The sequence below is a fragment of the Alosa sapidissima genome, chromosome 11 (genome assembly GCF_018492685.1).
Source record: "Alosa sapidissima isolate fAloSap1 chromosome 11, fAloSap1.pri, whole genome shotgun sequence".
Classification (NCBI taxonomy): Eukaryota; Metazoa; Chordata; class Actinopteri; order Clupeiformes; family Clupeidae; genus Alosa; species Alosa sapidissima.
The window spans coordinates 29,165,826-29,191,799 of record NC_055967.1 but is presented as its reverse complement, the minus strand read 5'-3'; the positions used below and the strand labels follow the sequence as shown (position 1 = coordinate 29,191,799).

General features: G+C 42.8%; 1 protein-coding gene and 1 long non-coding RNA gene across 2 annotated transcripts; both read left to right on the top strand.

The window, feature by feature from the left end:
• The first annotated feature begins 654 nt into the window (after nucleotides 1-654).
• ap3s2 (adaptor related protein complex 3 subunit sigma 2) lies at nucleotides 655-5,819 on the top strand. The gene is made up of 6 exons (XM_042111220.1): nucleotides 655-812; nucleotides 1,244-1,335; nucleotides 2,392-2,503; nucleotides 3,810-3,881; nucleotides 4,777-4,884; nucleotides 5,271-5,819. The coding sequence occupies exons 1-6, from the start codon at nucleotides 744-746 to the stop codon at nucleotides 5,394-5,396; spliced, it is 579 nt and encodes a 192-aa protein (XP_041967154.1). The 5' UTR covers nucleotides 655-743; the 3' UTR covers nucleotides 5,397-5,819.
• Nucleotides 5,820-17,570: 11,751 nt separating this feature from the next.
• Nucleotides 17,571-18,753, top strand: LOC121724282. Its single transcript, XR_006035177.1, has 2 exons — nucleotides 17,571-18,245; nucleotides 18,335-18,753. It is a non-coding gene; the product is annotated as an uncharacterized LOC121724282 (long non-coding RNA).
• Nucleotides 18,754-25,974: the final 7,221 nt, after the last annotated feature.

Sequence of the window (25,974 nt, the reverse complement as noted above, 5' to 3'; positions counted from 1 at the left end):
GGGCCCACAACGTTCCCTTGCCTGACTAAAGTATTGACAGTAGCTAAAGGCTTCTCATTTAAAGGGACATCAGGCAATGTTTTCATGTTAATTAATCATCTTCGTAAGTTGGTGTATGACTCATTACAGGGCGAATGAAGACTCTCTCTGAACCTACATTATCCACAACATACATTTTCAGCTTGGAATTTCTGATAGGCTAATTGGTTTAGGCTCCTATCTCAAAGAGGAGGAGAAAATGATCAAATTAGGCCTGCATGTGTGCACAAGCAGGCTGGCTAAGAATGAACAGAGGGGAAACTACAAGAGGAATGGACATTTACCTTAAACTATTGAAAAATAACCTAAACGTTTCGCTATATTTCAATGAATATGATGAACTACATGTTTCGCGTACACCAGTGCCCCCTATTGGAATTTCTCCGATCTCCTCTTCTCCATTAGTAGGCCTAGCCTATTCACGCAGATACAGATTTCATGGATCCCCCTCAAGACAATTTATATAATTATTGGGCTATCACTTTCAATCACAGTTCAGGTTTTAGGCTAGTTGTAGGCTACTATCTGTGGATGACAACTAAAAACAAATCGAAAATCACATCACACGATCGTAGTGACGTTTCAGGCACAATCTCAGACAACACTTTTCACAGCAGGGTTGGGTCCTTCCTCGCAGACCGTCGCATGATCACCTGACATTACTGTTTATATCTGTATGAAATTTGTCTTCATAGAGAGAGAAGATGATTAAGGCTATCTTAATTTTCAATAACCATGGAAAACCACGCCTCATCCGGTTTTATCAATATTTCGTAAGTCCATTATTGGAAACAAAACAAGATCAGACTCTGTAGACTCTAATCTATGTGGGTTTAGAGTTGACCTAGCTTTAGAGTTAGCCTAACAAGCCAGCTCAGCCATAGTAACGTTAATGTTATTCATTCAGTCTTTTCTTTCAGTATTTGGTCAATTTAAAACGTTATCCCCATACACCCATCTGTTATTTCGTATGTAACTATTTATAGCAGCCAGTTAGCACTACAGAGATAACGTTAGATGTGTGGCTAGAGCTAGCGAACTGCTTCAAGCGGGTGCATTTTGCGTTTTCCCCCCTTTGAGTCTATTTAACTTTTGCCCCTGTGTCTGTAAATTACTTTGTGTTAATGCCTACCGTTACCTGTGGGCTACTCTTTAGCGCAAGCTAGTAACTGAATGCATGTTATTCCGCATCTATCTTCAACAGGCGGAAGATATGCAACAACAAATTATCAGAGAGACTTTTCATCTTGTGTCCAAGAGGGATGATAATGTCTGCAATTTCTTGGAGGGTGGAAGGTAATTTTACATATAAACATATCACGCTATTGACGGTTTTTAAGTCGCGTTTTTTATCTATGTCATGAGCATTAGGCCTCCAGCCACTCACACGAAAGACATGTAAAACATATTTCTGCCAAAAAGTGTCAAAAACCGACTGTAGTTTGACCATCTGCACGATTCTCTACTCTCTGAGCTAACCAATCAATAACGTCAGCATCTACAACAACTAGTTTACCTTTGCCTGCGAAGGACAGTGCAGTGTTGTAGTAGTGTACATTTATGTTATTCTTAGTGTGGTTGATCAGCTCAAAATAAAAGGTGTCTTGGGTGCAGACGTAATTAGGGTAGGCTATATACACTACTCACAAAAAGTTAGGGATATCCGATATCTGGCTTTTGGGTGAAGTTTAATGTTTCAGTTCAGAAAGTCTACTGAAACATTGGACTGTTGGACATGGACATTCAAAGGTTTAGGTCACCTAAAGTTCTCCTGTAAAGGTTATAGTGGATTTTAGGTTTATCCTGACATTTCACCCGGAAGCCGAATATCCCTGACTTTTTGTGAGAGTAGTGTATACTTTGAAACTAAATGGCAAGAGAAGAAATGATCTACATATAGCTTGAGATGTTTTGTGTTTTGCTATTCAAATATTGAATGAAGCAAGTTTACAAGAATATGTTCTTTTCACATCCTTGTGAACATTACAAGAAACCTTCTTCATTTTCATCAATTGGCCTAGTCGCTAGTACAAGGTATAGTTATGATATAAGGACAATGTAACCACTTGTGCCATGTAATGCAAGACCACATGTTACCAGGGTGCTGCTTACGTGGTTAACTGATACATGATTGGAAAGCTCATCTGGGAGAGGGAGAGTAGCTCAGTAAGTTGAGCAATATGATAATGAGCTCATAGGTATGCTTATTTATTGTAGGATCGAATCCAATTTAATGCTAGTTTAAAAAAAATGACATGTATTTCATTCAAGCCCATGATGGTAGATCAGAACAGATCTTGTCGGCTACATGAAGAATCATGTCTCACGATCCTCCACCATTTTTTCTTTCAGTTTAATCGGTGGTTCAGATTACAAGCTGATTTACAGACATTATGCCACTCTTTACTTTGTATTCTGTGTGGACTCCTCAGAAAGTGAGCTGGGAATTTTGGATCTAATTCAGGTAAGCCCGCCTTTGACGTGATCTTGGCATTTCTATTGATATTTTTTGCACACACAGGATATTTTTTTATATTACTGAAATGTGCAGTGGCTAACAGTGATGCACGGGTCCATTGAATATTAATTCAGACACAATGATATATGTGCCTTTGGTTAATGTAGCATAACATGCAGTGTATCCTTATTGAGCTATGTAACACCTTCACATAAACAGTAACAGAAAGCCGTCCTTAATCATGGCAACCTACCCATGACATCCCTTATCAAACGCCGCACAAACACAATAGTTGAACTGGCTGTAGGCTAAAAGTTTAACGTAGGCTACACATGGCCTGTCGGAGATCATGAAATACCGGTAGGCTACAATGAAGGCAGCACTTAATAGAGAATAATCAAGGTACAGTGCAAATAGCAGGACACAAAAATCACAGTGAGAAAATAAAATCTCCTGCTCCTTATGCTTATGTAGAAATCCAAAACAGCATGTCAAGATCACTAATTGTTATTATGAAGTGATACTTTCTATCATATAAGGCTCTGAAAATATTTCTGAATAAAAATAGATATAAAAAATAAAAACTTACCTTTTTAGAGCTTCACGTTCAAAAAGTGTGCTAGACAAAGCCTTCAGACGTTCTATACATCTGCATGTGTATGCAGTAACTTTAGTTTATTACAGAAGTGTCAGAATCATTTTTGGAAATATGCTTGATTTTCAAAACTGCCCAAAAAGGCTTGTTCACCAAAAATCCTTAAAATGGCTTAAAACGTCAAAGGATAGATTTTTTTGTCTTCAGATTTTTCTAAAAGTATGACCTGTGAGCCCCTTAGTAAACTTGGTGATTTGACATGGAATGACCCATTATCTAGTGGGGAGTATTTGTGACATGGTCAATGACCCTGAAGCACATGAGCTATAGTTTCAGTTTGGGTCGACATGAGTTTAAATGCAGCTTGTTTATTCACATGAACTTTCAGTGAACTAATCAATATTAGATATGTGCTTGGACAAGCAAAGTAACATGCTTATGTAAGTGGTAAACACTGCTAACTCTTGTAACTTTATACTTACACTATCATTCTTAAGTTTGGGGTCACTGAGGTCAACAATATTCTAGTTTTTGACACATTTCATGTCTGTTTTCATCATGAACAGGAGGCCATCATCACATGAACAATACAGCACTACCCTCAGATCGTGTGTTCTCATTGGTTGCTGTTTATGTTTCTGTGGATTTTGGTTGCTATGGTTTCTTGTGTTTACCTACTGTAGGCTCAATATCTTTCCTCTCCCTCTGTTATAACAGGTATTTGTGGAAACCTTGGATAAATGCTTTGAGAATGTCTGTGAACTGGACCTCATCTTTCACATGGATAAGGTGGGTTTGTGTTACACACTGTAGGTTCTTTTCTTGCACGACCATGACAGAATTCAGAATTCCCCCCCGAGTCTACAAAACATTTGCCCATTTGTATGCAGTTTGATCTATCTGTTTTAAAAGCAGAGGTAATCAGCAAAGTTATATGACACTAATACAGTGCAGACAGTGTTCTTATGAGCCGAGTTAAATCTTTATGATTGGTGATAAGATAACGTATCCATATTCCATGGAAGATTAATTTGGAAAGAGGCATTCAAATGCTCTGTACTTAATATGGACCCTTTCAACAATAAAAACAATGCTTGAACGTTCTATTTGGGCCCCAATCTACTTCCTCTGCATCAAGATAACATATGGAATGTTAAAAAGGAAGTCTTGTGGGGCCAACTATGATGCTGATAATGGAACTCTCTTGAAAGGGTCCATAGACTGCATTTAGTTTCTAATAGCCAGTTGTTAATCTGGTATGTCAGCTATGTCAGAGTGAGAAGACTCACTGTGGTAAAGGACATTTAAGACCCAAGTTAACGCTTTCCCTTCAAAAAGTCCCCTTTAGTTCTTGTCAAGTTAATAATACGGGAATACTGTATTGCATGGGGTAATAATGAACTCAAGCGAGTAATTTACATTTCAGATCTGATGTACAATCAGCATGGCAAAGACAAATGTTTGCAAACAGGTTTTCGTTTGCTGCGAACACTCTGTGAGGCCTTAGGTTTCACTGAGTTTAGAATAGCTACGGGGCATGGTTAGGCATGACTTGAAGTGGAGTGCCCAAATCCCGGTCGACCTGGGTTCAATTCCCGCCGTTGCAAGTCCTTGGTGCTTTTGGATAAAAGCGTCTGCATCAGTATCAGTCAACTTTAACTCTAACTTTATATCCCATCCCCAGGTCCATTACATCCTGCAGGAGGTTGTGATGGGTGGTATGGTGTTGGAGACCAACATGAATGAGATTGTCGCCCAGGTGGAGATGCAGAACCGAATGGAGAAGTCAGAGGTTAGTCTTTGGACTGGACACACTGGGACCCTCTACCCAGTGACCTCTTCAGCATTGTAGTGAAGAAAGATCAAGAGAAAGTTTGGGGAAATCATTTGACCTGTATTGCTATATTATGTTGGTAAATTTCCATTGTTAAATGTCTAGGATGAAAATCTAGATTCTAAGATGCATTTAAACATATGGCATTGTTTTGTCAATGGACAAAACCCTGTAATGCACTGTATTGCCATCACAGACATCTTAAAATAAAATAAAAAGAATGGCTGATGTAAGATTTCTACAATATCATATATTATGTTTTTGCCTGTTTGCCTATTGTAGTTGAAGGTTAGAGTTAATTGTGTTGTGTAATTGTGAGTTGATTTTTTTTTTTTCTGTCGCAGGGTGGATTGTCTGCGGCCCCAGCTCGTGCGGTGTCAGCAGTGAAGAATATGAATCTTCCGGAAATCCCTCGCAACATCAACATTGGGGACATCAACATTAAAGTCCCTAGCCTCTCCCCATTCTGATCGAGATGCCTGTTTGAATTTTAAATTATGTTACACTGAATGTTACTGAGACATTGCAAGCCTGTTTTCCTCTGTACGTGTCAAAGGTGATGGGAGACCAAGGTGTGGATTCTTCCTCCATTGGATCTGTGTGACGCTTTACCAAATGGGTCACATACTGTAGGTTTCATAGCTGTGTCAGCTGTGACCCTTTTCAGCTCATGCCAAGGCTTGCAATGTCACATATATATTTATTTATTGTTTTGTATAGGGATACTCCAAGCATTTCAAACATTCCAAAACAGAGGATGATGGTAAAGGACAAAGGAAAAGACAAAGGAAAGATACATACCGTGTAGTGTCATTTGAGGAGCCACCACAGCTATATCCTAATGTTGTTCTGTGAACATGGCACACTTCCTCTCATTAAAACATTAATGTCTATACCTGTTGTTGGCTTTTATTTATTTTTCCCTAAAAATATGTACGCATTGTGTAAGTATTGATGAGGTGAGAACAACATTCAGCCTTTTGTTCCCCATGGTAATGGGGCCACCACTCACACACACACACACACACACACATAATCTCAAAGGGATCGCTACTGTTGGTACTCAGGGAAGGCATGAAGGTGTGAAAACGTTCAGCTTGGCGCAGAGTCTCCTGCAAAAAAAAAAAAGTTTTACACAGGCTTAAAATCTTTAAAGATGTTCTGTGTTCTGTTTTGTTGATCTGCTATGTGGCCCTTTAACGGGGATTATTGTCATTCAAGCAGTAACTTTGAAACAGATCTTAAGACCACATTGGACTTTTCTCACTCCAGCATTCAATGTTTGGGCAGAACTGGTATCAATTAATGTGAACTATACAAATTCTCTTGTACAGATGCATAGTTCTATTGGATTTCAAATACACACACACTGTCTTTGCAAATGATTTATCAGGTTTAGATCTGTGTGCTAAATCTCTGTCTTGTGTCTGGAACATTCTTGAAATCTGATAATGATGTTGATTGACAGATGCAATGCAGTCAAAGGGCAGATGTTATCGCTTGAGATTTGCAGAGTCACAATGGTGGGAACTCATAAAGTCATTTACGCTCCCTCTCTGAATTACACAGTGTGACCGAGAGTGTGTGGGCTGAAGAATAGGTGGGTGTGGAACCCCTATCTTTATTTTTTATTTGCTTTTTTATTTTTCAAAATGTCCGTCACCTCCTGCTGGAGCTTCAGAACAATGACCACCTCCCTTTTCAAGAATTATCGGATTGATTAAAACCTGTTCATTGTTCATCGTTATCATAGGAGTATGTGAAGGATGTAGTCACCTTACCATGTTGCCTTTCTGTGTGACACACTGGACACTGAGTTCACTTTTTCTATTTTATTATGCAAGTCCTCACGTGTTGTGTCATGCATTTAAATGTGATGATTCTAAACATGATTATGTCACAGTGTATTGCCCCCCCCCCCCCCCCCCCTTCAGTTTTTTACAAGTCAAGCTGTAAAAGATTGTTTATTGACTCTTTAGTGTCTTGTGACGCCCTGTAAAAGGCATACACTACTTTGGGGTCAGTTAGACATTTCCTTGTTTTTGACAGAAAAGCAAATGGAGGATAAAGTTCAGACTGCATCAAGGTTACTAGTTTCAATTAAAAATCATGTTATCATGTCAGTGACTGTATTTCCATTGTAATTATAGTCAAAGCCATGCATGTTTTCATGTATAATAAGGAGGAAATGTTATGTGAGGGACCCCAAACTTTTGGACAGTCCCAGATAGCAAGAGGCTGGCGGACCACTGTCGGTCCATTGGCAGCATAGCTGGCGGTCTGCTGGCATTTTGATCATCGGTTCTCTGGCAGTCCGCTGGCGGATTGTAGACAAATTGCCCAATATTTTGCCACTATTGGTCTAAAATCTTTTTCATTTGTTCAGTTATACTCCATATATCATCCCAGATAGCAAAATCAGATTGGTAGATAGCGAACCACTGGTCCAATGGCGGACCACAAGTGGCATGGCACCGGCGGCATACCACCAAGCGGTCCGTTATCTGCCAATCTGGGCCGGGGGGTTGGGGTCCGGGTCCCACAACTAAACAAGCCCTGCAACTATGCCACCATGTAAGCTTATAGGGTAAATCTGACCCTCACGTAGTGATGAGAACTGGGTAGTTCTTTGGGGATGTCAGAAAGAGAAATGTGTTCCAGGTTGGTGAGGTGTGTGTGTGCATGTGAGTGTGAGTGTGCATGTGCGTGTGCATGTGAGTGTGAAAAATGTTTTTTTGTTTCATGCAAAAAAATCAGAAAGTTGATTTACATCACAATGTGCTGTACGTATAGTAATGAGAGCAAAGGGTAACAACCTGTAAGAACTAAGGTGAAGATAGTTTCAAAGGTCAAGTGTAGCTTTAAGTCAAGGCTATGCAAAGTTATGTATGTGTTAAATAAACTAAGACGGTCATTCACCAGTGAAATTCCTTACCAGATGTTAACAGATGTGTACACTTGAGATAGTCTCTGTCAAAGAATGCTTGTGCAGTTATCCTTGTTTGTGATTAATGTTTATCCATTCACAGACTTGAGGGTATACAGTATCTACTTTAAAGAGCTAACTGTTTGCTGTTGGATTACTGAAAATGTTTGCAGTGCCAGCAGTGTTAGTTAGTAAAAAAGGGTGAGAGTGGTTGGCATTTATCTGATTTATTCATGTATTATTTAATATAATAGTATATAGTTATTTGTATGATGTAGAATTAAGTAGAGGTAATTCAAAATAAAATTGGTTACACAGTCCATTTGAAACAGAATGAGATCAAGATTGAGCAGTGCTCATGGCAGGTCATTCCAGAGTTTAGCGCCTGCCACACTGAAAAGTTTTTATCCCCCAGCTATCCGGATACTGAATGAGGACTGTAGCAGAAGCACAAGCATGTTGGAAACACCTCATGCACTTTAGACATTTCTTCTTCGATCTTCTCTTCTTTTTTCTATTATTTCCTTATTTATTTACACATTGCACAGCTATGGAGACACTGGACAAAGCATTTCTCTGTATAATTTGTATGGGACTAATACATTTGAATTTGAATTGAATTGAATTGAAGGCCCTGTCACCCATAGAGTCGAAGCCTAGAAGATGGATAGGAGATGGGCATCTGTGGATGTAGAGTACAGGACGGTGTGTATGGGCTTAGGAGATTTGATAGATAGGGAGGGGTCAGATCGTGGAGAGATTTGTGTACAAGGAGAATGATTTTGTATTGGATGCGTTATTTAACTGGGAGCCAGTGTAGTTGCTGGAGGATGGGGGCGATGTGATCCCATGATCTAGTACGGCTGATCATGCTAGCCTTCTATGGCATGGCCTTGCCCTCAGACCACAAACCACTTTTTTGGTCATTACACTGGCCCTTCACATTGCATTTAAATTCTATTTAAATATATTGACACAAGACATGACCAATAAAATGATGGGTGGAAGTGGGTGTTGCCTTTGACCATGGGGGTGGAGCAACCCTGGAAGCAACTCTGCATGGACCAGAGTGCCAAAAATATAACAAAAATATCACGTTTTAACATGTTTAAACTGAAATAAATCTATAAACAAAAATATGTATTTGTAAAGAAGTGTATGTAGTTGTTCAAATACATTAAGTTTTAAAGGAGAATTCCGGTGTGATATTGACCTAAAGTGTATCGAAACATGATACCGAGTGTGAACGTATGTCTCATAGCCCATCTCGGCTTGTCCCCTGCACTCCAAAATCTGGCGCTAGTTAGCCGATGCTACCAACATCTTTTTCAATAGTGGTGCTTCGGCATCGGGCTAGCCATGCAAATAAATCACTGTTTTACACCCATTTACGAGGCTCAATGTATCTCCACACTTCATTGGTAGACTTCCGAGGGCCCTGACATTTAAAACGAGACATTGAGAACTTTGAAAAAGCACTGGTAGTTTACTTACAAGACGATTTATACAGACAGTATCTTCACGAAGTTTAGCGTTTGCAGCCATCTTGAATTTAGTCACGATAAGTCGAGCAACGAGTAAGAATGAACAGGTATGATAAGGGATCAGATTCCAAAAATAATTCAGTGGAAATGCGTGGATTCCAGTTGCTGCTACTGGAAGAAACTGGAATCCATGCATTTCCACTGAATTATTTTTGGAATCTGATCCCTTATCATACCTGTTCATTCTTACTCGTTGCTCGACTTATCGTGACTAAATTCAAGATGGCTGCAAACGTTAAACTTCGTGAAGATACTGTCTGTATAAATCGTCTTGTAAGTAAACTACCAGTGCTTTTTCAAAGTTCTCAATGTCTCGTTTTAAATGTCAGGGCCCTAGGAAGTCTACCAATGAAGTGTGGAGATACATTGAGCCTCGTAAATGGGTGTAAAACAGTGATTAATTTGCATGGCTAGCCCGATGCCGAAGCACCACTATTGAAAAAGATGTTGGTAGCATCGGCTAACTAGCGCCAGATTTTGGAGTGCAGGGGACAAGCCGAGATGGGCTATGAGACATACGTTCACACTCGGTATCATGTTTCGATACACTTTAGGTCAATATCACACCGGAATTCTCCTTTAATTTATTTACTAAAACAGGGTTTATTTGTCCATTGCCCCATGGCAACATTATGCAGTTTGACCACTTTTGGCCAAGTGGTTCTCAGCTCTGGTTCTTTTGGACCCCCTATCCTGCATGTTTCAGATACCCCCTGCTCCAACACACCTGATACAAATAATCAGCTTATTGTCCAGCAGCTGCAGCATTTAATAACCAGTTTTGAGAATGTTGAGTGATGATGTCTATAGTTGAGAAATGCAATGCACTAACATAAACTTGCACAAAATGTGTGGCCATTTGTGTGTGTCTGGTGGTTGAAGTAAGCTGTGTGTGTTGTGTGGTTGAAGGTGAAGATGCTGATAACATAGATGAGGAGGATTTTCCATACCTTTTGTTCAAATATACACAGGAGAGATGTTAAATCTGCTACCGCTCTGCTACCAGTCTCCATTGATGGGGTCAATGTGGAGGTGGTAAGCACCTACAAGTATCTGGGTCTCCACCTGGACAATAAACTGGACTGGTCAGCCAACACTGATGCACTCTACAAGAAAGGACAGAGCAGGCTGTACTTCCTGAGGAGGCTGCGGTCCTTCAATGTGTGCAGCAAGCTCCTCAGGATGTTCTATCAGTCTGTTGTGGCCAGCGCCCTCTTCTATGCAGTGGTATGCTGGGGAGGAAGCACAAAGAAGAAGGATGCTGGGCGACTTGACAGGCTGGTAAGGAAGGCTGGCTCTGTAGTGGGAGCTGAACTGGAGTGCATCACTTCAATATCTGACAAAAGGACCCTAAACAAACTGATCAACATCTTGGACAATGAATGTCATCCCCTCTACAGCACTATCAAAAACCAAAAGAGCTTGATCAGCTGGAGACTTCGCTCACTGCCATGCACAACTGAAAGGCTGAGGAAGTAATTTGTTCCTAGGGCCATTGAACTGTTCAATGCCTCACTAAAGGGAAGAGGAGAGATAGACTTCTCTGCTTAGTCTGTCTGCCTCTCCACCCTCTCCATGTCCATGTTTTTTGAGTACTGACTGCCCACTACTGCTTACTACTGTTTTACTACTGTTTTACTATTGTACACGGCCTAATGTTTTCACTACTGTTTTACTGCTACACTGTTTTTCATGCTATATTAGCACACATGATCAATGGCTGCGGTCAGGCTTCTGATACAATACTGAATGAATGAATGGCTATAACCCTATTACCTCAACCTGTTCTTGCACTGAAATAGTTTTTTATTTTACCTATGCTGGTCTCTAGACCTTACTCTTGCACTGTTGCACTGTTGGACTAATGTTGGACTACTTTTTGCACCTTCACCATGACACTCACTCTCTTGAGCACCTTGCCAGGCACACATAACTAAGGACTATGGTTGGACTACTGTTTGCACCTTCACCATGACACTCACTCCCTTTAGCACCTCACCAGTCCTGGCCCTGTCACTACAAGCGTCTTATGCTTGATCACCCTCAAGCACATTGGACTTTCTTAATTTAACTTATATAGTGTATTTATGTAGCCAGTGGGACTTTAGGACCCAGGAGCGAGTAGCAAGGGCTTAAAGGCTGAGGTGCCCATAGGGGCGGGTTCTTGTGTTTTCAGTCAGCTGCTTAGCCAGGGAAACGGAGCGGAGTGTAACCGCGATTACAGATGAGTGTTGGTGGCCAGTGTGCTGGCGTTCCGTGTGTTGAAGGGTTTGTGTGCAGTCACCAGTAGTTGAATCACGGAAGCGTCTCTGGGTTTAACGCCGAAGGGGCGTGTAAATAGAACGAATCTCGATATCCTCTGGGAACTCTCTCTCACTCTCGCGGCCAGACTGTGCTGGTGTTACAGGGTGTGTGTATAATTGCTGCCGTGTGCTGGGGTGGATGGCCTAGCCAAACCCGTTGTTATACCAGGTCCCGTGCGCTCCGTCATACGTGTGCACTGGCTTCTGTGCGATCCGGCGTCTGGGTGTGTAGGTTCACACGAGGTTATTAGAAGCCTTTTGTGAATGAACCCCATCTCTCGTCTTGTTTACTTTGTTTGGACATCCAGCCACTGTTTTCTCATGTATGAAACTTATGTATGTTTTTATCATTCATTGATATCATGCCTATGAACTTATATGGTTAATGTCAAGCTCTTCCGGTCATTAATCTTTTACCATTGAGATAAATTGTTGTGTTTGGGCAGTGTGCAATATTACGGGGGGAACAGGGGAAAGTGCCAGTGGGCATGTGCAATTTGGATAGCTTTAGCTGATCATCATAGTAGCACTCACGCACTTTACTTGTTCTCAAATTTAACTGGCCATTGCTTGGGTTCTCGTAGCTAGTGGGCAGAGCTCAATGCTCAATGACCACTGCGTGGTGTGATTAGAGTTTGTGTGTACTAACAAAGCACTTTATGGTTAATGCAGTGTAGCCTTGGTTGCTGTCTTTGGTGTGTTGAATCCTTTTGGAGCCTTGTGCTCATGATGAACTAAATGTGGATTTCCTGTCAACATTGAGTACTGTGGTCCGGCCCAATATTTAGTGTAAATCTCTCCTATGAAGGCTTGTCTACGAGAACTCATGTATGTGTCTATGATGTATTACTACCATTAATGTTGTTACTGTACGAAGCACCTATTTTAATAACTCTGCAGACCATAAATAAATGGTCTACATTGCTTTTGCTACATCAGCCTCCAATTGTTTCATTCACTTGAATAGTACTAGCGTGGGGTACATCTTTAGTCTACTGTACTAGTTGGGTCTCTCATCCCAGTCTAATAAATGGGAGTGGCGTAGTCAGACCATATTGCGGTATAATACAACTGGGTTTTAACTCCCAACGGCCACATTTGGCGTAGTCGGCAGGATGGTGATTGTTGGCTGATGTGCATACTGTAGCTTGGTAAAGAATTGGGTTTGTTGTGAGAAAACAGTGGCTGACCGGATCTAGGATTGTGGCAGTCTTACCTCTGGGGAACACGGTTCAGTGCGAGCAGGGTGTGTCAGGTGTTGTATTTTTTTTCCATCAGTGTTATTTTGTGTATGTGTAATTATTCTGTGTATTTTTTTTCTTTCTCTTTGTATTTTTATTTTTAAAATCCTTCAAGATAATTTTGGTTGCTCACAGTCCTATGTAGAAGCCCAAAAACTGTTCTTTCAGCGGAGACAGCGTGATGGTGAGACATGTGTGTGAGAGTTCTCGCACTCTCTTATGGCCCTCCAAGAGGTAATAAAGCGAAAAGACACCCGAGGCATGTCTGATCCAGATCTAGTGATCAGAGATCAATTTATTGAGGGTGTGAGAGACAATATGTTGCGCCGGGAATTAAAGCGTCTTGTAAGGCTTGAGTCTAACATTTATTTTATGAAAATTCGCAGTGAGGCAGTACGATGGATTGATGAAGGTGAACGCCCCAACCAAGGCCGTGCAAGAGCATACTCCTGTGACACCCATGCCCAGGCAGCTGGTGAGTGTAGTGTAGAAGCCAATGCTGTTGTTGTTAAACCTAGTGATGAGTTAATCGAACTAAAAGAGTTCGGAAACAACAGGCACAATTGGATGCTATATTGAAACATTTAGGAACCTCGCACCCATCAGCTGCTTCTAATAGTGGTAATAATTATCGCCCTAAGAGTTATCCTTTTGATGCAGATGGCAAGCCTATTTGTTTACGGTGCAATCACGTGGGGCACATTGCCAGATTTTGTTCAAACGAAGTGGGTGGCCCTTCTCGATCACAGGGCAGGAGAGGCTCGGCTGACCAAACTCGTGCGGAGATAGCGGCTGGCACACTGACAATGCAAGCGGTAAACTAGCGCCCTCCGGTGCTGGGAGCCAGGTATCGGGAGGGGGCCTTGTAGGCTCACACCAAAACTCAGTTTGTACGTCCTTGTCACGCCCCACTCTGATTGGTCAGTGCCCCATTATTGAGATACGTATGGGGGGCGTAGTTGTACCATCACTATTAGATACAGGATCAATGGTGACCACTATCACCGAAACTTTCTTTAAACAACATTTTCAGTCCCCAGTTCAGGAACAATTGCAGTCTTGTAGTTGGTTACAGCTAAAGGCTGCTAACGGTCTGGATATCCCATATAAGGGATATGTGGAATTAGACGTGGAGGTTCTTGGCAAAGTGTTGCCACGAAGAGGAGTTCTGGTGGTAAAAGATCCAGTCGGATTGGGGGCCCACCAACATAAGGCGTCTGTTCCAGGCTTATTGGGTATGAATGTAATCAGTAGTTATTACGATTAACTTTTTAGACAGCATGGTGCCGCATTGTTCCACTCCCCATTGGTTCAGACAGCAGGTCAGGTATGGCAACAAGTGTTATCAGCCTGCCAGACTCTTGATCATGTGTTGGCCTCTGGAGCTCTGGGTAAAGTTTCAGTGTCTTCAGGGCGTCCCGTTTGTGTTCCAGCAGGGTCTCTTTGTTTGTGGCTGCAGCTCGCCGCCAGGGTCTCGCCCCAATGGTTTCCTCGGTCCTTCTTGAACCTGCGGGACCGGAGGGCCATCACTTGCCCGTCGGTCTGCTGGTCTCGAGTGCGCTACTTCCAATAGGAAATGGTAACATCTGGGTCCCTGTAGTTAATGTGGGAACACAAGACATTTGGTTGAAGCCTAAAACCATCTTAGGTGATCTACATTTGGCCGACGTACAACCGACTAGTCGACCCGTCAGTTTTGAAAAGCAAGAGCACGAGTTGGGTGAAGTTGCATTTATAAATGCTATAGAGTCAACACCGGTCGTGGTGCCCGGGCTTACCGAAGTCACATGGTCTAATTTGACACCCTCTCAGGAGCAAGAGGCTAGGCGTCTACTGGAAAGGTATCACATCGTCTTTAGTCAGGGTGAAGGAGATATTGGGTGCAGCAACCTGATTGAACATCACATTCCACTCTTGGATGAGGTGCCGGTACGTCAACGCTATCGTCGCCTCCCCTCATCCCAATATGATGTTGTTAAGGCTCACATACAGGCACTATTAGAACAGGGAGTAGTACGTACTAGTTGTAGCCCGTACTCCTCACCTATCGTGGTTGTACAGAAAAAGGATGGCACCATACGCCTCTGTGTGGACTATCATCAACTTAACGCTAAAACCCGACGCGATGCTTTCCCATTACCGAGAATTGAAGAGTCGCTGGATGCACTCTCTGGAGCCACGCTATTTTCCACTTTAGATCTCGCCAGTGGTTACAATCAGGTACCCATGGCTGAATGTGACAAGGCAAAAACTGCATTTTGCACCCCATTTGGCCTCTTCGAATTTAATCGAATGCCATTTGGGTTGTGCAATGCGCCGGGGACTTTCTAACGTTTAATGTAGAGGATTTTAGGTGACCAAAGTTTCTATTCGTTGTTACTCTACCTAGACGATGTGGTTGTCTTTTCTACCTCTTTCCAGGAGCATCTGCGACGGTTGGAGCTGGTTTTGGACCGACTACGGCAACACGGGCTGAAGCTAAAGCTTAGTAAGTGCCATCTTTTTCAGTCGGAAGTCAAGTATCTTGGGCACGTAATTTCGGCTAAGGGTGTCGTTACAGACCCAGATAAAATTAGAGCTGTCCAAGATTGGAAGACCCCAACAACAGTTGGGCAACTTAGATCGTTCTTAGGCTTCGCCTCTTACTATCGTCGTTTCGTTGAGGGATTCGCGAAATATGCGGCACCCCTCCATAAACTAGTGTCGAAGTTGCAGCCGGGCCGTAAAAGAACACCATCTCGAGCCGGCGGCACTTTGCAGAGCCATTGGGATTGGAGCTGTGAACAAGCGTTTAAAACACAGAAGGACAAGTTAGTCAGCGCACCGGTCTTGGGATATGCTGATTTCTCCAAGCCCTTTGTGTTGGAGGTGGACGCCAGTGGTTTGGGTTTGGGGGTGGTGTTATCCCAGGATCAGGGGGGGCAATGCTGCCCAATAGCTTATGCAAGCCGTGGCCTGCGACCTACAGAAAAGAACATGTCCAACTATAGCGCAATGAAATTGGAGTTACTTGCCCTGAAATGGGCAGTAACTGAAAAATTTCGAGAATATCTCCTTGGTTTTTTTTTTACCATATACACAGATAATAACCCTCTCTGTTATCTTCAAACGGCAAAGCTTGGAGCTGTAAAACAGCGTTGGACGTCACAGTTGGCTTTGTTCAACTTTAAAATTGTGTATAGGCCAGGGTCCACAAACAAAAATGCAGACAAGATTGCCAGATGCTCCGCCCCCTTGCTCTATGGATGAGGTAGCAGCTGGAATTACGGTTCCAGTGGAAATCCAAAGCCACTCTGCAGAGCTTGGCGGGTCCTGGCTGACTACCTCCTCGGCCGTTGAGGCTGTTCCTAGTCGGGAAAGGGCAGACTTGAAAAGCCTGCAGACTTTAGACCCAGTGATTAGTGCCTTTAAACGCTACTGGCAGACAGGCGTACCCCCTACAGGGACAGAGCGAGCACAGGAACCACCTGCTGTCGTGGAGCTAGTCCGACAGTGGGCCCGGATCCAGGAGAAAGACGGGGTGTTGTATCGAACCACCCATGAGCCTGGTGGACGGGAGCCATTCTTGCAGCTTCTGGTACCACAAGTTCTTCAGACAGAGGTACTAACGAGTCTCCATAATAACCATGGGCATCAAGGGGTGGAGCGTACTACCAGCCTGATTCGACAGCGTGGTTATCGGCCATTTATGCGCCGAGACATCGAGCAATGGTGTAAAAACTGTGACCGGTGTGTAACGGCCAAAGCCGTACAACCAAAAATCAGGACATTCATGGGAAGCCTAATGGCTTCCAGGCCCTTGGAAATCCTTGCATGAGACTTTACTACACTTGAGCGGTCCAGTGATGGAGCTGAAAACCTTTTAGTGATCACAGATGTGTTTTCTAAATATACACAGGCTTTCCCTACACCAGACCAAAAGGCAGGAACGGTGGTAAAAGTACTGACAGAAAAGTGGTTTTATAATTATGGTGTCCCGCAACGCATTCACACTGATCAAGGTAAACAATTCGAGGGAGAACTTCTTAAACGTCTGTGCCAGCTGTATGGGGTCGAAAAGTCTCGCACAAGCCCATATCACCCCGCGGGCAACGGACAGTGCGAGAGGTTCAATAGGACCCTGCACGACCTCTTGCGCACGCTGCCTGCAGAAAAAAAGAGATGGTGGCCAGTCCACTTACCTCAAGTAGTGTTTGCATACAACACCACGGTTCACCAGTCTACAGGACATTCTCCCTACGAGTTAATGTTTGGCCGTAACCCCCCAACCTTGTCTAATGTTACACCTTTAGAAAAGGATAGCACTGTCACTGATGACTCGGTCATGCAAAGGCATGACGAAGAGCAGTCTGGTGACTGGGTAATAGTAAGGCAAGAGATTCCACCACAAAGTGTGATTCATTCAGCAGTGACCCAGGAAAGTAGCCCTTCCCCACCCCCTGTGGTACAGGGGGAGGTGGGTCTGGAAGTGGTTAGGCGGACATCTCGTGTGACAGCAGGTCATCATCCTAATCCTTTCAACCTTCCCCGGTCGGTGGTGTAGCCGCAGGTGTAGGGGGAGAAGGCTATAGTCCAAGCAGTCTCTGACTCTCATTAGATATTGACCAATGTCTTGTACACATGTGGGACAGTGACATTTGAAAGGGGGGGTAGATGTAGCCAGTGGGACTTTAGGACCCAGGAGCGAGTGGCAAGGGCTTAAAGGCTGAGGTGCCCATAGGGGCGGGTTCTTGTGTTTTCAGTCAGCTGCTTAGCCAGGGAAACGGAGCGGAGTGGAACCGCGATTACAGATGAGTGTTGGTGGCCAGTGTGCTGGCGTTCCGTGTGTTGAAGGGTTTGTGTGCAGTCACCAGTAGTTGAATCACGGAAGCGTCTCTGGGTTTAACGCCGAAGGGGCGTGTAAATAGAACGAATCTCGATATCCGCTGGGAACTCTCTCTAACTCTCACGGCCAGACTGTGCTGGTGTTACAGGGTGTGTGTATAATTGCTGCCGTGTGCTAGGGTGGATGGCCTAGCCAAACCCGTTGTTATACCAGGTCCCGTGCGCTCCGTCATACGTGTGCACTGGCTTCTGTGCGATCCGGCGTCTGTGTGTGTCTGTTCACACGAGGTTATTAGAAGCGTTTTGTGAATGAACCCCATCTCTCGTCTTGTTTACTTTGTTTGGACATCCAGCCACTGTTTTCTCATGTATGAAACTTATGTATGTTTTTATCATTCATTGATATCATGCCTATGAACTTATATGGTTAATGTCAAGCTCTTCCGGTCATTAATCTTTTACCATTGAGATAAATTGTTGTGTTTGGGCAGTGTGCAATATTACGGGGGGGGACAGGGGAAAGTGCCAGTGGGCATGTGCAATTTGGATAACTTTAGCTGATCATCATAGTAGCACTCACGCACTTTACTTGTTCTCAAATTTAAGTGGCCATTGCTTGGGTTCTCGTAGCTAGTTGGCAGAGCTCAATGCTCAATGTATTAAGGTGACCACTGTGTGGTGTGATTAGAGTTTGTGTGTACTAACAAAGCACTTTATGGTTAATGCAGTGTAGCCTTGGTTGCTGTCTTTGGTGTGCTGAATCCATTTGGAGCCTTGTGCTCATGATGAACTAAATGCGGATTTCCTGTCAACATTGAGTACTGTGGTCCGGCCCAATATTTAGTGTAAATCTCTCCTATGAAGGCTTGTCTACGAGAACTCATGTATGTGTCTATGATGTATTACTACCATTAATGTTGTTACTGTACGAAGCACCTATTTTAATAACTCTGCAGACCATAAATAAATTGTCTACATTGCTTTTGCTACATCAGCCTCCAATTGTTTCATTCACTTGAATAGTACTAGCGTGGGGTACATCTTTAGTCTACTGTACTAGTTGGGTCTCTCATCCCAGTCTAATAAATGGGAGTGGCGTAGTCAGACCATATTGCGGTATAATACAACCGGGTTTTAACTCCCAACCGCCACATTTAGTATTTAGTTTTGTTAGTTTTCTTATCTGTCTTATCTTCTACTGTCTTTAATGTACAGTGGAGTTTAGTTATATATTTATACTTATCCTGATGTTTACCATTTCTGCTGTAAGTGCATGTTGTGTGTTATGTCTGTATGCTACTGAGACCCTTGAATTTCCCCTTGAGGATCAATAAAGTATCTATCTATCTAAATTCACACAAATCAACCTTTGTGGGCAAAAAACATCACCAACAGAGCAGCATTCAAGAGCATTTCACTGGGGTTATCAAGCAGGCAGTTTCCTTCATGGGTGTTTCATTGAATTAGGCCCACAACATCTCCAGAAGGCTCAACAGTGGTATATGGCATCCCAGACCCACTCCTCTCCACATTCATGATGGGTTTTCTGTCAACCAGGGCTCGAATGATCTTTTTTGTCTTTAAGGGGGTCTCTCTATCTCATAAAAAGTTGGCACACCCCGTGCATAGCCTAACAAGGCGATACAATGAAATAGCCTAGGCGCAAGTGGCGCTTTTGCGCAGTACAGTACAGTATATGCGCACGGTAGGCCTAGGCTTTACCTTGACACACGCACACAACAGACAGATTTTTCATAGAAATGGATTTTATTTTTACTTTTAATTAATTTCAAAATATTATTGATTGTAATAGTCCATATTGTAGTGTCCGGGGCATGCATACACATTGTTGGAGGCGGACATGAAAGTGCTGAACAATAAACTTGGCTTTATTAACTACTGTATAATTACAATACACATAGGCTTTCTGAGTCTCCTTGCAGTAGAGAAGAGCGTTGGATGGGGGAGCTCTACCTTATATAGCCCCCGCCTAAACGCATGGCATTATGGGAAATCAAGTTTGTATATCCATAAACAACATTCCTCCCCAGAACCTTTAACCTCATCCATTTCTTTTAAATCAAAACAATAGTGTTTACTTACACTTACAAATCTTTGTCAATCCATTTTTCAACCATAACAAAAAAATCCTCTGTATCTTTTACAGGATAACTTCATTAACTCATAACATTTCAGTATGTCAAACGTTCAGGAGCTCGCCTGATTCTCTGTGGTCAGGTGCTGACTGGTTCATTCACAATTTCATTTAATTCATCTCCTTCCAGTTCAAGACCGGGTACAATCTCTGTTTCAGGAGGATCATACAATTGTTCTGCCATTACCTCATCATTCTTAGTAATTTTGCATTCACCAGAAATCTTAGTAGCAATCAGTTGATCAATGTCCTTTTTGCTTATTTGTCCATCTATGTTTACAAGGTAAGTTAGAGGACCCAGCACTGGCTCAATTACACCATGTTTCCATTTCTTTCCTTCCCCTCCCCGGAAATTCTTAACCAGCACGGCTTGATTTGGCTGTAACATTCTCACACGGGTTTGGTTTTGCTTGTTTTTCTTGCATTTGCACAGAAAACTTTGGTGTCACTTGTGACAACCTGGTTCTGACATTTCTCTTTAGGAACAACTGAGAAGGAGTTTTCCCTGTAGAGGAACACGGAGTGTTTCGGTAACTGAATAGAAAACTATCTATGCAGTGTTGTAATGATCGCCCAGAATCTTTCTGTTTATCCAGTGACTGCTTAAAAGTTTGGACCAACCTCTCAGCTAATCCATTGGATGCTGTATTGTATGGAGCAGACTGGATATGTTTAACTCCATTCGCTTCCAAAAATGTTTCAAACTCTTTTGACACAAGCTGTGGGCCATTATCTGAAACAACCACTTGGGGGAGCCCATAAGCTGCAAACAGACTCTTCATAGCTTCAACAGTAGCTGTAGCAGTAGTACTTGTCATTAATTTGACCTCTGGCCAACGTGAATATGCATCACTAACCACTAATGCTGGTACTCCTGTCGTTGGACCCAAAATTTTCACCAGTGGCTTATGATCAGTAACCAAAACAAATTTCCTGCCACAGAGATAATCCCTGAATTTTTGTACACCAAAAATGATGCCTAACGCTTCCTTCTCAATTTGTGAGTAGTTAATCTCCGTTTTACTCAAGGTACGTGAAGCGTATGCTATAGGTCGTTCACTACCGTCTGTCATTTGGTGTGATATCACTGCTCCTAGACCATAGGCACTAGCATCGCAAGCCAGTAAAATCGGCAATTGAGGATCGAAGTGTGTGAGAACATTAGACGATGCCAACTGTGATTTAGCTTTCTCAAACGCTGCTTGACATTGGCTGGACCAGTTCCACTGACTGTCCTTCTGTAGCAATTGATAACGGCTGAGAGATTCTCAAGAAACTTCCCATAGTAGGTCAGTAAGGCTAAAAAAGCCCTAAGCTCTGTGACATTTTTAGGGACTGAAGCGTTGACTATCGCTTCCACTTTCTCAGGTACAGGGTGTAACCCTTCACTGTCAATTTTGTGCCCCAAGTATGTTACACTTGGCTGACTGAAGCTACATTTGTCTCTGTTTACCCGTATGCCTCTGTCTTGTAAGCGTTGTAACACCTGCTCCACATTTTCCCAGTGTTCGGCCTCGGTTGACCCCGTAATCAATATGTCGTCAAGGTAGAATACAACTTTTGGTAAACCCTGAAGAATCTGATCCATAATACGTTGGAATATTGCTGGTGAGCTAGCTATTCCATAGGGTAACATGTTCATTTGGTAAAGCCCTTTTCGTGTGTTAATGATCAGGTACTGCTTAGATTCGTCATCTAGCTCCACCTGCTGGTAAGCTTGGGTAAGATCTAGCTTGGTGAAGTATTTTCCCCCAGCTAGCTGGGCAAACAGATCCTGTGTTTTAGGAAGAGGGTATTTGTCTACCTCTAACCATGGATTTATCGTTACCTTGTAGTCACCACAAATTCTGACATCACCATTTGTTTTTGGAATGCACACAATTGGGGTTGCCCATTCACTGTACTCCCAAACTCCCATTTCCTGTAATTTGGCTAATTGTTTGTCAACAGCAGCACTAAGTGCATAAGGCACAGATCTAGCCTTGCAGAATTTTGGATTGGCATTTTCCATGACTCTCAGCTTTGCTTTCACAGCTGAAATGACCCCACGATCTGCATTTAACACAGGAGAATATCTCTCATACATCTCTGAGAGAGGATCAGTAACTGGTAAGTGATTCACTCTAGACCAGTCTAAACGCAGGTGCTGAATCCAATTTCTACCCATTAGTGTTGGACCACTTCCTTTTGCCACTAACAACGTGAGTTGTTTTGTTTGCTCACCACACTGTACTTTCACTCTAATGTGACCCATGAGTACAATTGGCTCTGAGGAGTACGTTATAAGCCGCACATCACATGGCTGCAGTTTACACTTTTTAAACCGCTTGTTGTACAGCTTCTCTGACATTACACTCATTGCTGCACCTGTGTCAACTTCCATCTTAATCTTAATACCATTGCATCTCACCATTACCATATATGGCTTCACATACTCACTGTCACCTTTCACTGTAAACAGTTCATAGTCTTTTGTGACCCCTGGTAATTCAGTGTCTGCACAGTTCTCAGTTCCTGGTGGCTGTCCTGGCGCGTATGCCGCTCCCTCCAAGGGCGATGCTGACCGTTGGCTCCGCGTTGCACTTGTCCCCTTGTCTGGCGGTTCTCTCACGACGTAGAGGGTGTCTCGCTCGGATGGCGCGCCCCTTGCTGACGGTCGCTGTCCGCCGCTGTGCTTGCCGGATTCCGTGGTTCTGCATGCTCGCTCCAGATGCCCTTTCTTGTTGCACGCTCTGCACTGGAAATCTTTGTATCTGCAGTTGGCAGGCGAATGCTAGAGAGTCTCCCTATCCGAAGTGAATCTTTAGGCCAGGTTCAAATCCCCGTGTGGGCCTGACTCGGGCCGTTTCAAGGAATTTGGGGGCCCCAAGCAAAATGGACATGGAGCACCGCCCACCCCCCCCCCCCCCCCCCCGTTTAACTGTGGGTGAACAGTTTAAGTTCACCCACAGTTTATATAAATACAAAATTTTGACAGTGCAAATACTGCAGTTGCATATATATACTGTGCATTAGTTTTGAACATTTCGAACACCGTACCATAAAATCCAATATAAATAAAAGTGCACAATAACTAAATCCAACATACTTAAACACACACACACACACACTCACATTAAAGATGAACTGAACTGGAATTTGAAGTAAAGGTGATATAACAGATGTATTTTATTTCTTCTCATTGGTACAATGATTAAAATGGCTGAATTTATTAAAAGGGATACAATTGTACGTTGAAAGTGGTGTTGTTGTTACACGGGCGCCGCCATGTTGGATTTCAACAATCGGCTACGTTACTGGCATGGTAAGCTACTCTGCACTAGCACTAGCAGCCATAGCAGATAATGAGTCTGAGGCTAGCTGACATGGCTGAGGAAACTAACATTAGGCCTAGCTGAGTTACATATTGGCCATAAGCCATTTATCATAGGCTAGCCTACATCACAAAATCTCATACAAAATGAAACCAAACTAGTGAAACAAAGGCGAACACTTTAACAGGGGAAATTAATTGGGCATGAATCATACTGAACGCTATTTTGTCAATGAGCAGAAACACACACGACATTCAAACTATTGATAAGATGTGCACTATGGAAACTGGTCTGTAACTTTGGACGAATAAATGCCATTGACTTGCCATATCCTGACTTAAAAAACCCTTTTCTTGCTTACTTTATCGCAAACTCGGTGGGGCAGCTTGTAGTCTTTTTCAATTCATAGAAGGGCGAGCCCACAGTCTATGTGCCATAGAGCCTAAGTTTCAACTTCGGCTTCGTTCACCCAATGCAGTCACTGGTCGCAATTACAAAGTTTCGGGAAGGTTCGTTCAATCGTTTAAAGTTTTAAGTGCAGTAGCCTATCTGTCCCCTTTGGAATAATATCTCGAAGTAGCCTCAGATGAGGTCCAGTGTTAGATAGGCTACCATACGATCCTACCTAGGAAAGGGCTAGCAGCTAAACACCTTGGAAACACTCTTATGTCAAACTCCACAAGCTAGCACTCCGACCATAGAGAGTATAAACCATGACTCCGACGATATCACAGATCGATAATAATGCTTTTACTAGCTGGTAACTAAACCACAGCGGGTCTGTAAACAGAATCCAATGTCCCTTTCTACTCACCCTGAAGCCAGTTGTTCACCGTCTCAGGGCAGATTGTTGATGCGAGGGAGTTTAACTCGCAGTGCTGCTATCCAAGAGACTCGTGCAATATCAACATCCACAAGGTAAAAATCTGCAAACTCTCCACTAACATTAGCCTAAAATAAACGGCAAACTCGTGTATCCTCCGTGTATCTGGGGTCAACTTGGGGTAACGAAGTTTTTAACAGTTTCAAGGGAGGGAGAGAGAGAGCCTGTGTGAGTTGCTGTTACGAGTGCCAGTAGTCCATACTGCGTTAGCCTACATTGACATGACAATGCGTGTTACTGTATATAGCTTTGTATATGCACCGTAGCCTTCGCATAGGCCTAATGTAGTGGTGGTGAGTGAGCATGCAGTTGTGTGGAGGATGTACAGTAGGCAATGTGTGTGTGTGAGGGATGGAGGGAGACAGAGAGACAGCGTGCGTGTTGCTGTCTCAAGCGCCCCTCGTCCAGTTTTCTACAGTAGCCTATGTTGTGCCGCACAAAATGTATCTATGTTGTACATTGCACAAAATGTATACCCCCCGAAATAAACACATACATAAATAAACATATTTTTCCCGTCACTTTGGCTGCCTTGAACATTTTCCCTACGTTTCGCCACTGCTTTGCAACAGACAGATTCCAGTGTCCATGCTCCGGCAGCGCCCACACAGTCATTTTCACCCAAATGATCCTACTGAAGGTTGAGCTGGAGCCTGAAACCCATCTAGTGGTAGTCAAGACACTACAGGCCTGTCCCTCACAGGCTCAAATTTGTAACCGATGCCATTAAAATTAAAAATTTTCGTGTATACATAATATGCTGCAGCTGTTGCCTATAGAACTTCTCAGGTCCTACCATGCCAGTGACGTCATTGAAACTGGCAGCGTTCTAATACTAACAAACGCAATTTTGGTGTTGCTTAAAAAAGGCTACGTATTGATTTTTTTAAATATTTTTTTTAGTGTAATTTATTTTTAATTGTCATAATCAACACATTATCAATGTTGATTCTTTCAGTTCAGTTCATCTTTAACATTTTTCAGTTCTCACAAAGTGAGAAAATAAAACACTGCCATCTAATGCAGAAAAAGGATGCATTGTTCAAACTATAAAGAGTGCAGGTTGTATAGCAATTTAAAACTTCGACATAAATACAAGTACACACACAGTCACACACACACACATAAGATTAACCTTTCAGGCCATTTTCATCAGTGGAGGTATCCTTAGGACCAGCCTGAGGGCTGAGAAATGTAAGCAAAGCACCTTGAGGGAGAAAGAAAAGATATGTTAGCATTTCCATATTTTGATATTTAGAAGGGATTCAGCTGCTTTCACAACTACCAATGCTTACTGTAAAAACATCCCAAGCTAATGTTATACATTGACCTAGGCCTACAGTACTTGTAGCTTAACATAGCATTTAAGCATTCTGCTGTTTGAGAATTAGACAGACGCACCTGGTGCTTTAAAGGCAGTAAACAGCTGGCGTGCATGAATACTACTAGACATGAAAGTTCCAGTCTGCTTTGATGCACGGAATTTATCGTGTGGTTTTCCTAACCCCCATTTGGTAAAGATTATCACGGTCGAATAGTTAGTATAGCAGAGAAGCTATGCCACTTTCATCAAAACCTATTACAAAGCTATAGCAATGTTATGTCATTAAATACGATAAACAGTGATTCTGGAACAGATCTGCGTCTTCATTATACCGTTAATAAACATATTACAGTATGTAACCATATTCCGTCCGTTCGAGAACAAAAAGTTGCGCTAACTGTTCTAGTTTGTTACAAGCAGCATGGGCCATCAGGCAGGTAGTTAACATAAACATTTTTTGCTAGGCTAGCCTTCCTGCTGCGACATTACACCATTTGTACAAGACAAGTAGAGCTATTTTATCCAGTGTTATTT

Coding starts and splice junctions, on each gene's coding strand:
- ap3s2 (XM_042111220.1), top strand. CDS start 744: ATGATTAAGGCTATCTTAATTTTCAATAACCATGGAAAACCACGCCTC. Junction 1,336..2,391: donor AATTTCTTGGAGGGTGGAAG/GTAATTTTACAT, acceptor TTTTTCTTTCAG/TTTAATCGGTGGTTCAGATT. Junction 3,882..4,776: donor TCATCTTTCACATGGATAAG/GTGGGTTTGTGT, acceptor TCCCATCCCCAG/GTCCATTACATCCTGCAGGA.